At 39.3% G+C, this 18,023-nt stretch overlaps 3 protein-coding genes across 4 annotated transcripts; all 3 read left to right on the top strand.

Annotated features, from left to right (window-relative positions):
- Nucleotides 1-3,368: 3,368 nt before the first annotated feature.
- Nucleotides 3,369-6,044, top strand: LOC123503685. 2 transcript variants are annotated; one of them, XM_045253663.1, is made up of 3 exons: nucleotides 3,369-3,735; nucleotides 3,864-3,933; nucleotides 4,187-6,044. In XM_045253663.1, the coding sequence occupies exon 3, from the start codon at nucleotides 4,194-4,196 to the stop codon at nucleotides 5,892-5,894; it is 1,701 nt and encodes a 566-aa protein (XP_045109598.1). In that variant the 5' UTR covers nucleotides 3,369-3,735; nucleotides 3,864-3,933; nucleotides 4,187-4,193; the 3' UTR covers nucleotides 5,895-6,044. The 2 variants fall into 2 exon arrangements, with proteins under 2 accessions (XP_045109598.1, XP_045109597.1); XM_045253662.1 differs by having other exon boundaries at nucleotides 4,103-6,044.
- A 509-nt stretch (nucleotides 6,045-6,553) lies between these two features.
- LOC123503684 lies at nucleotides 6,554-10,260 on the top strand. The gene is made up of 3 exons (XM_045253661.1): nucleotides 6,554-9,857; nucleotides 9,986-10,055; nucleotides 10,225-10,260. The coding sequence occupies exon 1, from the start codon at nucleotides 6,610-6,612 to the stop codon at nucleotides 9,448-9,450; it is 2,841 nt and encodes a 946-aa protein (XP_045109596.1). The 5' UTR covers nucleotides 6,554-6,609; the 3' UTR covers nucleotides 9,451-9,857; nucleotides 9,986-10,055; nucleotides 10,225-10,260.
- A 5,187-nt stretch (nucleotides 10,261-15,447) lies between these two features.
- On the top strand, nucleotides 15,448-17,602 carry LOC123503780. Its single transcript, XM_045253780.1, has 3 exons — nucleotides 15,448-15,918; nucleotides 16,091-16,732; nucleotides 16,853-17,602. The coding sequence occupies exons 1-3, from the start codon at nucleotides 15,448-15,450 to the stop codon at nucleotides 17,600-17,602; spliced, it is 1,863 nt and encodes a 620-aa protein (XP_045109715.1).
- Nucleotides 17,603-18,023: the final 421 nt, after the last annotated feature.

The raw sequence follows: 18,023 nt of genomic DNA, 5'->3' as shown, positions 1-18,023 counted from the left end.
CCACAAAGTCTAGGGAAGAACACTGTATGGTATCGGAGGGAAGGTCGGTCACGACTGGATCGAGGGATGATCCAGAGCGGTGAGTGGGAAAGGTGACATAGTTGTGCAAGTCGTGCACAACCATGAGTGTGTTAAATGCCTCACTCACTGTGTTTTGGTTTAAGTCACCAATTATTATCATATTTTCACACTTATTTGCTACCATCATTGCGTCTATGTTCACTGTCAGGTAGTCAATGAGTAAAGTGCCTTGTTACGGGGGGCGATAACACTAAACACACAATAAACCTTCCCCGTTTTTGTCAGTGACTTTTAACACTAATAATTTAAGCTCCTCGGGCACAGGCTTGGCTGGTTCAATGACCTTAACATTGAGCGTTTCTTTGTAACAAAAGGCCACACCTCCACCTTGGGTAGATCGGTCCTTTCTTTGTCAAGCCGAATATTCGCGCACACGAGCATAATTCAATGGCACACTAACATCTAAGAAAGTTTCACACACAAAAGCAATGTCAGCACGGTGTTTAATAATCACATTATAAGTGATTTCACCGACGTTGGTGTGAAAACCTCTTAAGTTTGCCGACACTATTTTCACTTCACTAGCGGCCACCTTGGTGTAGTTGTGTGAGGTGTTGCGGGGCGGCTCCATAATGGAAAGCGTGGGGTGGAGGGGAGAAGGACCAGGGGTGCTGAGGAATAGGAGTCCCTTGGACCTGTGCTCTCTCTCTCTCTCTCTCTCTCTCTCTCTCTCTCTCTCTCTCTCGCTCTCTATTTATCTATCTACCTATCTATCTATCTATCTATTTATCTATCTATCTATATAAATATATATATATATATATATATATATATATATATATATATATATATATATATATATATATATATATATATATATATATATATATATATATATATATATATATATATATATATATATATATATATATATATATATATATATATATATATATATATATATATATATATATATATATATATATATATATATATATATATATATATATATATATATATATATATATATATATATATATATATATATATATATTGTAATGCTAAGAATAAATGCATGCTTTACTTACTTAGTTTATTAAGCTTGATTTGTGTTATATATGTGGAGCAGACACAATTTTTAATTAATATTAGTATGTTTCTATTAGGTAGTGTCGATAGGAACTAGTACCACAAAGGGAGACACTAACCTGCAATGCATTTACCAAAAAGGAACTATATCAGACAATTTTCGGTCATTATGGCAATGAACCAGTGTTGCTTCCAGCTAGTTGCAACTTGTAACTAGTGATAGTGATAAATAATTCACTGTGTGTGCGTTAATAACATATAAAATGATAAATCAGAACAAACAATTTTAATCCAATAGAGCTTCCTTTCAAGTGATATAACTGCAAGAGTTTCCTTGTTAACGTTGTTAACGTGTCCTAGTTCTATTGAAGGACACATCCAGTCTAGCACATGTAGGCCACATTGTATACTATAAACAAATTTCCAGTTATTCAAAGCTAAAGTTCTTTGAGAAACCTGCTGCCAAGTACCCCTGGGGGTACGCGTACCCTAGGTTGAGAACCCCTGCTTTAAGGACTTAAGGCGGACTTGGGCTTTATATGAGTCCGCCTTACGAACGCTCTTTATCGCATCATTTGAGCGATATGGGAGCATCCGCTCCTTAATCTCTTTATTAATGTTGTGTGCCCCGAGATGAAGGGCCTCAAAGGCAGCCATCATTGCCAGCTCCTCCGGGTCCCAACTCACTCTCCGGCTACCAGCACCTAAGGCATGCACCTCCTCACCGTGAAAGGTATCAGGGTGGGCAGGCATTTGATGAACTCACCAACCCGGATAGTCCTTGAAAGACCTAAGACATATGGGACCTTCGTCCTCACCCATACTCGCTGCTAAGTTAGAGGCGAATTTGTAACTAAACAGACTAGAATTTGCAAAATCAGCGATCACTGCGGTCGATACAGCAGTAGAGGGTAAGCGTTTGCAGCAGGTTAAGTTTTTAGATCGTTTCTAAAAATTAATCCACATCGCTAGGCAGGAGGCCACGAGGAGGTCCTTTCCCTTTAACTAGCTCAACGACAACTTCACAAAATTGCGTGCCTTTGCTCGGCTAGAGAGAGAGAGAGAGAGAGAGAGAGAGAGAGAGAGAGAGAGAGAGAGAGAGAGAGAGAGAGAGAGAGAGAGAGAGAGAGAGAGAGAGAGAGAGAGAGAGAGAGAGAGAGAGAGAGAGAGAGAGAGAGAGAGAGAGAGAGAGAGAGAGAGAGAGAGAGAGAGAGAGAGAGAGAGAGAGAGAGAGAGAGAGAGAGAGAGAGAGAGAGAGAGAGAGAGAGAGAGAGAGAGAGAGAGAGAGAGAGAGAGAGAGAGAGAGAGAGAGAGAGAGAGAGAGAGAGAGAGAGAGAGAGAGAGAGAGAGAGAGAGAGAGAGAGAGAGAGAGAGAGAGAGAAACTTACATTTTAGAGGAAATACATGGTTATCTCATAACGAAGTAGATTTTAACAATTCTGGTGCATTATAGGAAGAGAAGTCAGTAGATGCCCTTAAAGCTGTGGTTCCCAATCAGGGGTTCATGGACTCCAAGGGGTCCATGTAAGAATTGGAAGGGGTTCATAGAGATTCAACTTATTTTTAAATTTACTCCTCTGGATTTAAGAGACATGTGGCTCAGAATAAAATTCATAATACTGTACACAGTCCTTAAAGTTGAATGCTTAAAATTTAAGCATTCAGTTTTAAGGATTGTGTTCAGTAGTATAAATTCATTTTGCTGCCTTAATCTATTTCGCTTTAGGGGTCCGCAGGTGAAAAATTGACTTGAAAAGGGGGAACGGGACAAAAAAGGTTGGAAACCATTGCCTTACACACTCATAGTGCGCATCAAAACACGTTCACATCTCACACTTTGTATCAGCCTACATGAATAATAATAATATAATCACTTTAAGACACGCAACACTTAAAAGTGTTGTCAATTTTTTAAAAGTTAATGAAACTCACCACAATAACTTTTTCGATAGTCCGTGATAAGAGTTGCTGAACTGCGGCGCATGTACTAGTGTCATTTGACATACAAGGAATCAATGCAGTAATACATGGACATGAGTAACACGTTTCCTCGTCACCCACTAAAGAAAATCTAACACGCTAACATTGTGGTTAGAAGAGATGTTACCCTCCATGCATATAATCTCTTTCAACATTCTCCTGACTATACGGCATTGAGTTGCCCGACGCTTTTTTCGACTGCGTCATCATAACTTTATGAATGTGTTTACATTTATATGATAACAAAACATCTGTTTTAAGCTTTGACTTACTGTAATATGATTCTCATCATATTAGAATTATAATGTCATTGTTGGCACCTTTGAATGTGGAGCGGGCAGTGTGTGTCGCTGTCATTGGTTGGAAAGAGGTGTAGACACGGGTTGTATTCCAGTTACTGTATAATTGTTATTGGCATATATGACAAGAATTGTAATTATTATTGAGATACATATATTGTTTTCTTACTTATTAACAAGTTTGGTATTGGTTAGTAATGTGTATTTGTTTGTCAAGAGGAAGTTTTCTTTTAGGGTCTGTGTATGTAACACGGATATATATTATACCGCACTCAGGTTGTAGGGGTAAGGTAGGCAGAGGTACAGTTGGTGCCTGTCAGGGGTGAGTGGCGGTTGTTTGACTGAGGTGAGTTTTGTGATAACATTATTTCTCTGATTTGTTTGACTTATGTTATGCCGCTGATTGTGCATATTGGTTGGTGTTATATTAAATGCGGTGCTGATAGGAGGATTTGATTAAGTGTAACTTTGCAGCATAGTTGGGGTAATGCTGTAATCAGACATGTGGTGAAGTCTGCCTTGGCTGATGATGGGCGGTCATTTTGTGAGTACTATTTTATATGTATCGTGTGTCATTGCAATAGTGAACAATAGAATGGGATATGTGTTCATCTTATGTTTATTCTTCTGTTTACTGGGTGAAGTTACAAGATATTGAAGGGAGTTACATGATATTGAGGTATGCTGTGTTTATGTTGACATTAAATTTGCAGGCTGAATCAATCAATAAATCAAGATACAGCAAGTCAGCCCAATCATAGTCATTATCCTACACTACAATTCAGCAAAATTCGCAGAGCAGCCATGGATGACTTGAAAAGGGAACGTGCTAATGCCAAGAGGAGATTCACCAGGAAGGTGGGACTCTTCAAGGATGCACACAAGAGAGGAGACTCCACAGCAACCCTACAAGTATTGTATAGTGAAGTTTGTGATTCTTTCAAAGTAGTGGATGTGGTGAATGAGAAAATTATTGACCTTTTAGATGGTAGTTCATCTTGCCAAGAGTATGAAGACTATATCATGGAATTGGAAACTATAAAGTGCACTCTTCTTGAGACATTAAAAGAAAAACCTAAGGCTGTACTTGCCATGAAAAAAATTGAGCCTCCTAAATTTGGTGGATCTGTAAGGTCATTTCCCTCGTTTATTAGGGATTATACAAGACTGGTTGAATCACAACATGGTGAGGATCCCTATGTACTCAGAATGTCACTAGAGGGGGAACCCAGGAGACTTGTAGAAGATTTAAATGATTACAAAAGAATGTGGGAGAGATTGAATGAAACATATGGTCATGAAGGAAAGTTAATTGATTCAATCTTGGGAGACATTAGGTCATATAAGCCAATAAGTGAAGGTGATGATAAACGGTTAATCAAGCTAATCAATACTGTAGAAAAGGTATGGTTAGATGTAAGCAACTTGAACCTAACAAAGGAGTTGGAGAATGTTACTGTCCTGACTCAAGTAGAAAAATTGTTACCCTCTATGTTGAAAAAGGAATGGGCTAGTAAAGTACAACAAGTGAAGACTGACAAGTTTAAAGAGTTGGTTGCATTCTTAACAGAGCATCGAAAAGCTTTAGAATACTTACAAGATGAGTCAAGACTTGGTGCGTCAAAGGTAACGGTGCATACCACTGACGTATCAAACACAAAAGAAAATGACTTATTAGAAGTCATAAAACTGTTAGCTGTGGGACAAGAGAAACTACAAAACCAGATGTCAGAGTGTTTAACTAATATAGCTCAAGTAACAGATGGAAGATATTGCAGTAGGAATTACACATCAAAAGTTAATGGTGATCAGAAGGAGAAGTATTGTCTTGTTCATGATAGTGAATCTCATCACTTACAGGATTGTATGACATTTAAGCAATGGACAGCTGAAAATCAAATGGATTTTTTAAAGCAAAATAGAATTTGTTTTGCATGTCTCAAAAGAGGGCACCTATCTAGGGATTGTGATAAGCAAATGCCTTGTAGAGTAAAGGTAAAGGGAGACATTTGTGGTAAGCACCACCATTCAATTTTGCACCCTATATTTAGCAGTCCTTATACTTCTACAATGGATGTTATGAGTAACCATTTGACAAAGAAAGGTGCATTTTTGATGACTGGGTTTGTGGATAGTGGAGGTGTTTCTGTTCCCACATTATATGATGCAGGAAGTAACATCAGTCTGATCACTTTTAGAATGGCAAAGCAACTAGGACTCAAAGGTACTCCTATACAGCTTTCAGTGACAAAGGTCGGTGACCACACAGAAGAATTGGATAGTTTTGTTTATAAGATGTCCTTGAGGGATCAAACAGGGAAGGAAAAATTTGTTGAAGTTTGTGGAATTTCCGAAATAACTGGTGCTCATCAACAGGTGAATTTATCGGAAATTGCTAAGAAATTTGAAGTGCAAGAAAAGGATATCCAAAGGCCTGAAGGGCGTATAGAACTACTAATAGGATCTGATCACTGTACTTTAATGCCACAAGTTAAAAAACCATAGATAATGTTCAGTTAATGTCAAATGAGTTTGGTTTCTGTATCAGAGGTAGATTGGATGACAAAGGAAAGGGACATAGCTATTGCGTGCAAATTAATCACGTGAGTTGTAATGACACCACAGATTGGCATTTCAGGACTAAACCTAATGTGGGAAAGTTGATAGAAAATTATTTTTTGAATGAAAGCTTAGGAACAGAATGCAATCCTAAGTGTGGAGGCTGCAAATGTGGAAAATGCTCAACCAAGGGAAATTTAACCATTAAGGAAGAAAGAGAGAAGAAACTTATTGAAGATGGATTAACTTATGACGCGAAACATCAGTGCTGGATAGCTAAGTATCCTTGGATTTATGATCCGGCTAAACTACCTGATAATTATCCTATGGCATTTGCTAGATTAAAGGCCACTGAACAGAGATTAATGAAGATGGGGTCAACCCAGTGTGTAAAGTATCAAGAACAAATAAAAGACATGTTGGATAGAGGAGTAGCGGAGAAATTATCAAAGGAGGAAGTAATGACTTACAAGGGTCCAAAGTTTTATCTACCCCATCACGAAGTTTACAAGGTAGACTCCATTTCAACCCCAGTAAGGATAGTGTTTAATGCAGCAGCATCCTACAAAGGGGTCTCTCTCAATGACATGCTTGCAAAGGGCCAGATGTGATAAACAACTTAATTGGAATCTTGCTGAGATTCAGAGAGGAGGAGATTGGTATGGTTGGAGATATTAGAAAAATGTATCATACTGTAAAGCTTTCAGATGAAGATATGCACACTCACAGATTTTTATGGAGGAACTTTCAACTAGAGAGAGAACCCTCACACTATAAATTGAAGACGGTAACATTTGGAGACAAACCTTCTGGGCCGATAGCAATGTTGGCTCTTCGTAAAACAGCAGAAATGAATTGTGACTTCCCATTAGCCTCTAAAATGATTGTAGAGGATTCCTATGTTGACGATATTATAAGTAGTGTTGGTTCAACGAATCATGCAATGGAAAGAATCAAAGAAGTGGAGGAAGTTTTAAGACCAGGAGGTTTTCAGATTAAATATTGGATTCTCTCTGGAGAGGATAACAGAAATGATGCCATAATCTCGAACACTGATCAAGAAAAGGTTTTAGGGTTAGAATGGAAACCCAAACAAGATGTATTTTCATTTAAAGTTAAACTCAACTTCTCGAAAAGAACAAGAGAGGGCAGGACAGAACCAAATGTGAGCTATGGTGACTTTGAAAGCCGTATCCCGTGTATGTTGACTAAAAGAACTGTACTGTCGCAGTTTGCTACACTCTATGATCCTCTGGGACTGTTAACACCATTCACACTGAAAACCAAGTTAATGATTCGCTCCATTATACTAGAAGCTAATGAAAACAAATCTAAGGGATGGGATGAGCCTATCAGTGGAACTTTGTATTTAGAAGCAGTGGATTTATTTCGGGAAATGCTTGAAATTGAAAAACTTACTTTTGGAAGATGCTTAAGGACTACAGATGTGACTACAGATCCAGAGTTAATTATCTTTTGTGATAGTAGCATGAAAGCATATGGAGCTGTAGCTTACATTAGGTGGAAGAAGCAGAATGGCACATATTGTGTAAAACTCTTATGTTCAAAGAATAGAATTGCTCCTATGAGGCAAATCAATATACCTAGACTGGAATTGTGTGCTGCAGTTTTGGCAAGCAGATTGAGAGTATCCATTGAAGGAGAAATGAGATATAACTATTCTAGGATAATCCACATCACAGATAGTGAGATTGTAAGGGCACAAATCCAAAAGGAATCACATAGATTTAACACCTTTGTTGGAAGTAGAGTTGCAGAGATTCAATCAAAGACAGAGCCCATAGAATGGTATTGGGTATCTTCTAAGGAAAACAATGCTGATTTAACCACCAGGGAATGCAGTCCCTTAGAGTTAGGGACAGGATCTGTATGGCAAAGTGGTCCACAATTTCTCTATCGTGACTTCTCAGAATGGCCAGTGAAACAGAATACAGTGTCTGATCTCCCTGATACTGTGTTTGCAAAGGTAACCATGAACACAGGAGAGATTACTACACCTAATGAGTTAATCAACATCCAAAATTTCAGCAATTTGAAACGGCTTTTGTCGGTAATGGCTCGAGTCATAAATGTAGTAAGAAAGAGATCATTTAAAGCTATAATATGTGATCCTAATGCAGAGGATATACAGAGAGCAGAATTATTTCTTGTTAAGAACGCTCAAACAAGCCTGCCACAAGACTGGGAAAAGAAATATAAACGTCTAGGACCAAGGATGAGAGAAGATGGCATTATCACTGTGGGAAGTCGAATGTCAAAATGGGTAAAAGACAATTGGAATTGTGATCAGTTCATGTTACTCCCATCAAAGCATCCATTTTCTGAACTGTATCTGTCCCACATACACAAGGAAGATCATAGTGGAATAGAAGCGGGCCTTGCTAGAGCTCAAGTGAAATACTGGGTATTAGGTGCGAGGAAGACAATGAAATCTATTAGAAAACAATGTGTAACTTGCCATAGAATAGATAAGATCTGCACATCCCAGTGTATGGGTGAACTACCTAAGGAAAGACTAGAGCCATGTCCACCATTTTACAATGTAAGTGTTGACCTGTTCGGTCCTCTTTGGGTTTGTGATACGGTGAAAAGAAGAGTGAAAAGAAAAACGTTTGGAGTAATTTTCAATTGCATGACAACAAGGGCTGTACATTTAGACCTTTCCGAAGGTTATGATACTCAAAACTTTCTTACTGTATTGAAGAGATTCACTTGTCTTAGAGGATTTCCCAAAAAATTATATTCAGATAATGGTACACAGTTAGTGTCTGCAAACAAGGAATTGAGAGATATGGTTACTCGGTGGAATAAGCATGAAGTGTTCAATTTTGGAAAATTTAATGGTTTAATCTGGGTATTCAATAGATCAGCAGATGCCCCTTGGGAAAATTCTTGCAGTGAAGCGTTAATTAGATTAGTCAAGAGATCTCTCACTAGAATCATAGGTGAATCAGTCATATCCTTTGGAGAACTACAGTCTGTTATGTATGAGGTGGCCAATGTATTGAATGAACGGCCTATCGGGTTCAAACCAGGTGAAGATTTTGATGAAGGGACTGTATTGAGACCTAATGACTTACTACTGGGTCGATCTACCATTGATGCTCCTTGTGGATTTTGGAATGAACGGGGAGAAGTAAGTAGATCATATGCATTTAAGATTAAGGTCATTGATTTATTTTGGAAAAAATGGATGAAGAACTACTTTCCTACTCTAATTGTACGCCAAAAGTGGCATGTGAGTGTAAGAAATGTTCGGAAGGGTGACATTGTACTTGTTAATGATCATAATGTATTAAGAGGAGAATGGAAGTTAGCGGAAGTTGTAGAAGGTATACCAGGAAGGGATGGAAAGATCAGAGATGTGTTGTTGAGGTATAAAATTAATGAACCAGGAAAACAGTACAGGGGCCAACATGACAAGCAAATGGTAAGATCAGTACATAGACTGGTGGTGTTGCTCCCAGTCGATCAACAATAGAAGTATAGAAGCCTTTGATTTGTGGTGGGGGGAGTGTAATATGATTCTCATCATATTAGAATTATAATGTCATTGTTGGCACCTTTGAATGTGGAGCGGGCAGTGTGTGTCGCTGTCATTGGTTGGAAAGAGGTGTAGACACGGGTTGTATTCCAGTTACTGTATAATTGTTATTGGCATATATGACAAGAATTGTAATTATTATTGAGATACATATATTGTTTTCTTACTTATTAACAAGTTTGGTATTGGTTAGTAATGTGTATTTGTTTGTCAAGAGGAAGTTTTCTTTTAGGGTCTGTGTATGTAACACGGATATATATTATACCGCACTCAGGGTGTAGGGGTAAGGTAGGCAGAGGTACAGTTGGTGCCTGTCAGGGGTGAGTGGCGGTTGTTTGACTGAGGTGAGTTTTGTGATAACATTATTTCTCTGATTTGTTTGACTTATGTTATGCCGCTGATTGTGCATATTGGTTGGTGTTATATTAAATGCGGTGCTGATAGGAGGATTTGATTAAGTGTAACTTTGCAGCATAGTTGGGGTAATGCTGTAATCAGACATGTGGTGAAGTCTGCCTTGGCTGATGATGGGCGGTCATTTTGTGAGTACTATTTTATATGTATCGTGTGTCATTGCAATAGTGAATAATAGAATGGGATATGTGTTCATCTTATGTTTATTCTTCTGTTTACTGGGTGAAGTTACAAGATATTGAAGGGAGTTACATGATATTGAGGTATGCTGTGTTTATGTTGACATTAAATTTGCAGGCTGAATCAATCAATAAATCAAGATACAGCAAGTCAGCCCAATCATAGTCATTATCCTACACTACAACTGACATGAACAAAGCGTAATTTCCATTACTTACTCTTACGTTTTCAGATGTTTTTGGTAACTGTTATATTGCGTTAGTGAAAACTTTGTATGACATATATAAGAATTTTCCAATCGCTTTGTTATAAGGAAAGGCAACACTTCCTTGCGATATCTCGTGTCTATTTTTAGCCACAAGGTTTTGAGGACGCAATACCTCCGTAAACACGAGGAAGCTCGACGTATATTTATATATATATATATATATATATATATATATATATATATATATATATATATATATATATATATATATATATATATATATATATATATATATATATATATATATATATATATATATATATATATATATATATATATATATATATATATATATATATATATATATATATATATATATATATATATATATATATATATATATATATATATATATATATATATATATATATATATATATATATATATATATATATATATATATATATATATATATATATTTAAAGAGAGAGAGAGAGAGAGAGAGAGAGAGAGAGAGAGAGAGAGAGAGAGAGAGAGAGAGAGAGAGAGAGAGAGAGAGAGAGAGAGAGAGAGAGAGAGAGAGAGATTCTTGACAGCAACAATAAATATTCGGCAGCGAAAGTCAAGAATATATTTGCAGTTATATGTAGGTTGAAGGCGCAGCTGTTGAACACCTGGAGGCTCCCGACTGTAGGTAAGAAAAATCGATGAGCTGAGGCAAAAATGTGCTCGTGGTTATTGGCTCATCGTCACTGGGAAGGGTAAGTCAAAGCTTCAAGCAGATGTTTTGTTATCATATAAATGTAAACACATTCATAAAGTTATGATGACGCAGTCGAAAATAACGTCGGGCAACTCAATGCCGTATAGTCAGGAGAATGTTGATAGAGATTATATGCATGGAGGGTAACATCTCTTCTAACCACAATGTTAGCGTTATAGATTTTCTTTAGTGGATGATGAGGAAACGTGTTACTCATGTCCATGTATTACTGCATTGATTCCTTGTATGTCAAATGACACTAGTACATGCGCCGCAGTTCAGCAACTCTTATCACGGACTATCGAAAAAGTTATTGTGGTGAGTTTCATTAACTTTTAAAAAATTGACAACACTTTTAAGTGTTGCGTGTCTTAAAGTGATTATATTATTATTATTCATGTAGGCTGATACAAAGTGTGAGATGTGGACGTGTTTTGATGCGCACTATGAGTGTGTAAGGCAATGGTTTCCAACCTTTTTTGTCCCGTTCCCCCTTTTCAAGTCAATTTTTACCTGCGGACCCCTAAAACGAAATAGGTTAAGCCAGCAAAATGAATTTATACTACTGAACACAATCCTTAAAATTGAATGCTTAAATGTTAAGCATTCAAATTTAAGGACTGTGTACAGTATTATGAATTTTATTCTGAGCCACATGTCTCTTAAATCCAGAAGAGTCAATTTAAAAATAAGTTGAATCACTATGAACCCCTTGCAATTCTTACATGGACCCCTTGGAGTCCATGAACCCCTGATTGGGAACCACTGGTTTAAGGGCATCTACTGACTTCTCTTCCTATAATGCACCAGTATTGTTAAAATCTACTTCGTTATGAGATAACCATGTATTTCCTCTAAAATGTAAGCTTCTCTCTCTCTCTCTCTCTCTCTCTCTCTCTCTCTCTCTCTCTCTCTCTCTCTCTCTGTCGTGTTCCGAGCTGTTGCACGACGTTGCACAAATTGTCTAGCTACTGGCTATAAATAGTCAAAGTTTTTTCTATCTTTAATTAACAAAACTAATATCTATACATAAGGTGTTCGATACGGCGCCGACAAGTAACAATCACAACTCTTTCTGTTGCCTTCTCCACTGCAATTATTACAGTTTCTCTTACAAACATCCTTAAGAATTGCATTAATCTCGTAAATATTCTGGCATCAAAACGGATTTCACTTCAAACATCATCCACTATATCTTCATAACGTATTACAACATCTGAACACGGTGCTTTATTTCTCCGTAAATCTCATACGTAGTACGTACAATATTACCCCTTTTTACCAGCTACCCGTATATAAGGATGACCTTTACTTGGTACATGAATGCAAGCAACCACATGACGTACCACCAATTATATTACCATACACATATAATTACCAGACTCTGTTCAACAAAAATGACAACGTAACACCACCGAAATATAATGACAAATATTGATATTTCCACACAAGTGACTTCCCACAAGTAATCTCTTTCTCTTGGTACTCATACATGGAACCACGTTAACTTCGTACACAATTACACACTAGAAAATATGTTATGTAACTTATTCGTCAGAGCAACACACATGCACATACGTAGGTAGCCGTATACAAATTCCCTTACTCATAGATGAAAACGCAAGTATATAACGACGTCATTATGAACCAAAGTACAACCACATAAACCATAATAAACTAATACCACATAATACCTAAATTTCCTATCATGTTTCTTCCTCCATTCTAATTTACCTCAAAAGACTGCATTGCAACTTATAAGCTCCACTTACTGGTTATATATGAAGTACAAAACGCCGCCCTCAGCTATGCAGCCGAGGGTGGCCCGCTTAGAGCCGCGGTTGTCCTCTCTGCTTCCTCTCTCCTCTCTCTCTCTGCCCCAAACCTCTACAATTTCCCTTCAGGAACTTTTGGGGGCGTGTCTTGACCCACACAACACGCCCCTCAGAATGTACCATTCACCAATCAAGTACAAGCTCAAATGAACTCCACGTGTGGTATGAACAACATCCAAGACGACAACACTACCACCGGATGTTTACATGACCTGGGCGATATATATCTGGCCGGGCTGCCCTGGGTCAACTGACCTGGGTCATTAAATGTTTCCTGTTGACCTTCCTGCCCTTCCTAAACTCTTTTATGGCTGGATACGACTACACACCGCATACTGGCGAACTATCATACTTCCATATATCTTTATTTCTTGTATCTTCATATTTCTCATATTGCACTTATGATGTAGGCATCTGACATCTCTCTCTCTCTCTCTCTCTCTCTCTCTCTCTCTCTCTCTCTCTCTCTCTCTCTCTCTCTCTCTTTCTCTCTTTCTCTTTCTCTATCTCTAGCCGAGCAAAGACACGCAATTTTGTGAAGTTGTCGTTGAGCTAGTTAAAGGGAAAGGACCTCCTTGTGGCCTCCTGCCTAGCAATGTGGATTAACTTTTAGAAACGATTTAAAAATTAACCTGCTGCAAACGCTTTCCCTCTACTGCTGTATCGACCGCAGTAATCGCTGATTTTGCAAATTCTAGTCTGTTTAGTTACAAATTCGCCTCTAACTTAGCAGCGAGTATGGGTGAGGACGAAGGTCCCATATGTCTTAGGTCCTTCAAGGACTATCCGGGTTGAAGAGTTCATCAAATGGCTGCCCACCCTGATGCCTTTCACGGTTGGGAGGTGCAGGCCTTAAGTGCTGGTAGCCGGAGAGTGAGGTGGGACCTGGAGGAGCCGGCAATGATGGCTGCCTTTGAGGCCCTTCATCTCGGGGCACACAACATTAATAAAGAGATTAGGGAGCGGGTGTTCCCATATCGCTCAAATGATGCGATAAAGAGCGTTCGTAAGGCGGACTCATATAAAGCCCAAGTCCGCCTTAAGTCCTTAAAGCAGGGGTTCTCAACCTAGGGTACGCGTACCCCCAGGATTACTTAGCAGCAGGTTTCTCAAAAAAACTTCAGCTTTGAAAAACTGGAAATTTGTTTATAGTATACAATGTGGCCTACATGTGCTAGACTGGATGTGTCCTTCAATAGAACTAGGACACGTTAACAACGTTAACAAGGAAACTCTTGCAGTTATATCACTTGAAAGGAAACTCTATTGGATTAAAGTTGTTTGTTCTGATTTATCATTTTATGTTATTCACACACACACAGTGAATTATTTATCACTATCACTAGTTACAAGTTGCAACTAGCTGGAAGCAACACTGGTTCATTGCCATAATGACCGAAAATTGTCTGATATAGTTCCTTTTTGGTAAATGCATTGCAAGTTAGTTTCTCCCTTTGTTGTACTAGTTCCTATCGACACTACCTAATAGAAACATACTAATATTAATTAAAAATTGTGTCTGCTCCAAATATATAACACAAATCAAGCTTAATAAACTAAGTCAGTAAAGCATGCATTTATTCCTATATTATATATATATATATATATATATATATATATATATATATATATATATATATATATATATATATATATATATATATATATATATATATATATATATATATATATATATATATATATATATATATATATATATATATATATATATATATATATATATATATATATATATATATATATATATATATATATATATATATATATATATATATATATATATATATATATATATATATATATATATATATATATATATATATATATATATATATATATATATATATATATATATATATATATATATATATATATATATATATATATATATATATATATATATATATATATATATATATATATATATATATATATATATATATATATATATATATATATATATATATATATATATATATATATATATATATATATATATATATATATATATATATATATATATATATATATATATATATATATATATATATATATATACATACATACACACACACACACTCAGACACACACACACGCACGCACGCACGCACTTAAGCACGCACGCACTGAGGCACGCACCGCACGCACGCACTTTACGCACGCACGCACCCACCCCACACACACACACACACATACACACAAACACACACACACACACACACACACACACATACACACCCAGACCTTCGATTTCCAATTTAGAGGGAAGTTGTTTGTCACCTTTATGAGATGCGTTGAAAGAATTTGCTGTCGTTAGAGCAACAAATACAAGATAGATAGATAGGTAGATAGATAAATAGAGAGCGAGAGAGAGAGAGAGAGAGAGAGAGAGAGAGAGAGAGAGAGAGAGAGAGAGAGAGAGAGAGAGAGAGAGTGAGAGAGAGCACTGGCCCAAGGGACTCCTATTCCTCAGCACCCCTGGTCCTTCTCCCCTCCACCCCACGCTTTCCATTATGGAGCCGCCCCGCAACACCTCACACAACTACACCAAGGTGGCCGCTAGTGAAGTGAAAATAGTGTCGGCAAACTTAAGAGGTTTTCACACCAACGTCGGTGAAATCACGCATAATGTGATTATTAAACACCGTGCTGACATTGCTTTTGTGTGTGAAACTTTCTTAGATGTTAGTGTGCCAGTGAATTATGTTCGTGTGCGCGGATATTCGGCTTGGCAAAGAAAGGACCGATCTACCCAAGGTGGAGGTGTGGCCTTTTGTTACAAAGAAACGCTCAATGTTAAGGTCATTGAACCAGCCAAGCCTGTGCCCGAGGAGCTTGAATTATTAGTGTTAAAAGTCACTGACAGAAACGGGAAAGGTTTATTGTGTGTTGGGTGTTATCGCCCCCCGTCACAAGGCACTTTACTCATTGACTACCTGACAGTGAACATAGACGCAATGATGGTAGCAAATAAGTGTGAAAATGTGATAATAATTGGTGACTTAAACTAAAACACAGTGAGTGAGGCATTTAACACACTCATGGCTGTGCACGACTTGCACAACTATGTCACCTTTCCCACTCACCGCTCTGGATCATCCCTCGATCCAGTCGTGACCGACCTTCCCTCCGATACCATACAGTGTTCTTCCCTAGACTTTGTGGGCACTTCGGACCGTGTGGCAGTCCTCACAAGGATTAGTTTCAAGAGGCCACGTGAGGAGTGCTACACTGTGGAAGTGGGAGAAGGCAAACTGGCAGGCTATGCGAGCCTCCCTCAAAACTACTGACTGGGATGAAGTGTTATGTGGAGACACTGACCAGCAGGTGGGGCAGTTCACAGAGCTGCTTCACACTTTGCAGGACCGCTGGGTGCCCCACTCCACACACCAAACCAAGGCATCAGACCAACCCTGGTTTGGACCAGAATGTCGAGCTGCCTCTGACGCAAAATACCGTGCCTGGCTCACCTTTAAGAGGCATCCCACAGCATGGAACAGGCAGCAACACAGGGAGGCAACCGACCACATGAGGGCTACTCAAGAGTGGGCCTCTGACCAATGGGTGACTGATCTCAAGAGGAAGCTGCGGGGCGGCCAGGTGGGGTCAAAACGCTGGTGGAGTCTTGGTAAGGAGCAACAAGGTGTGTCTAGGGGGAACACCATTCCTCACCTCCACCGGGATGACGGCACAATAGCGCAGTCTGCCCGAGATAAAGCTAACCTCCTGGCCAAACACTTCACTGATAAGATGTGCGTCTCCGACCCTAAAAGATCTCCACCCCCACTACCAAACATAGTGAAAGAAAAATTATCATGTGCCACATAGAGTGAAGTGGAAGTGAAGGCAGTGCTCTCAAACCTTGATGTGACAAAAGCAGTGGGTCCTGATAACATTAGCCCACGCCTTCTTCGCCAGTGTGCTGATTTGCTGGCTCACCCACTCTCTACGATATTCAATCAGTGCTTACGGACCAGCAGGTGGCCAAGTGTCTGGAAAGTGGCTAGTGTTGTGCCAGTACACAAGAAAAACGAAAGAACAGTGGCAAAAAACTATCGTCCGGTGTCCCTGCTGCCTGTGCTCAGCAAGGTGCTCGAGTCCATAGTGGCCTCAAGAGTCACAGACCACCTTGAGAAGCACCACTTACTGTGTAGTCGGCAGTTTGGGTTCAGGCCGGGCAGTTCGGCCGCTGACCTTCACCTGCTGCTCATCTCGGAATGGAGTGCTGCTCTGGACGCAGGCAAGGCCACTGCAGTTGTTGCCCTTGACATCGAAGGGGCTTTTGACAAGGTGTGGCCTGCAGGCCTCCTTGCAAAGCTCCGTGCTGCAGGTGTGGATGGGCCCCTCTTGTTGCTGTTTGGAGATTACTTGAGAGAAAGGAATCTCAAAGTAGTCATTGATGGCCAAGAGTCTGAACAGCATGCAGTAAAAGCAGGTGTTCTTCAGGGAAGCTGTCTCGGCCCCCTGCTCTGGAACATTTACATAAACGACCTCCTGCACTTAATCCCCAGTGTAAGAGGTTATGCTGATGACCTCACGCTGGCTCAGAGCTTCAGCTCAGGGGAGGAGACTGCCACGGGGCAGGAAGTGGCAAGTAAAATTTGCCTCAAGCAAAACACAAATGACAATTATCTCAAGGTCGAGGACGCCCCTTCAGCTCAGCCTTGAGGGGAAAACTATACGGTGGCAAGACGAGATGGATGTACTGGGGGTCACATATGACTTTGCGCTGACCTTCAGGCACCACATAGAGCGTCTAGCTAGGGAGGCCTCGGGTAAGCTGGCGTCACTCAGGAGGATGTCGTGGCTCCTTGACGACAAAGGCCTGAAGATATTGTACAAGGCTCAAGTTCGTTCCTCCCTGGAGTACTCGTGTCTTAAGTGGGGAGGAGCGGGGAGCAGGCATCTTTCCCTGTTGGACAGGGTACAGGCTCGGGCAGTGAGGCTCATAAAGGACAGTGGGGCCAGAAATGAGCCAAAGCTTCACTCCCCTTCAGCATCGCAGGGACGTAGCAGCGGGCCTAGCTGTGATGTACAAAATACAGCAACAGCGAATCCCGCATCTCCAAGCTCTCCGCCAGCCCCTGCG

The sequence above is a fragment of the Portunus trituberculatus genome, chromosome 14 (assembly GCF_017591435.1).
Source record: "Portunus trituberculatus isolate SZX2019 chromosome 14, ASM1759143v1, whole genome shotgun sequence".
In the NCBI taxonomy this organism is placed as follows: domain Eukaryota; kingdom Metazoa; phylum Arthropoda; class Malacostraca; order Decapoda; family Portunidae; genus Portunus; species Portunus trituberculatus.
The sequence above is the reverse complement of the archived record's forward strand: the minus strand, read 5'-3'. Positions and strand labels throughout refer to the sequence as shown.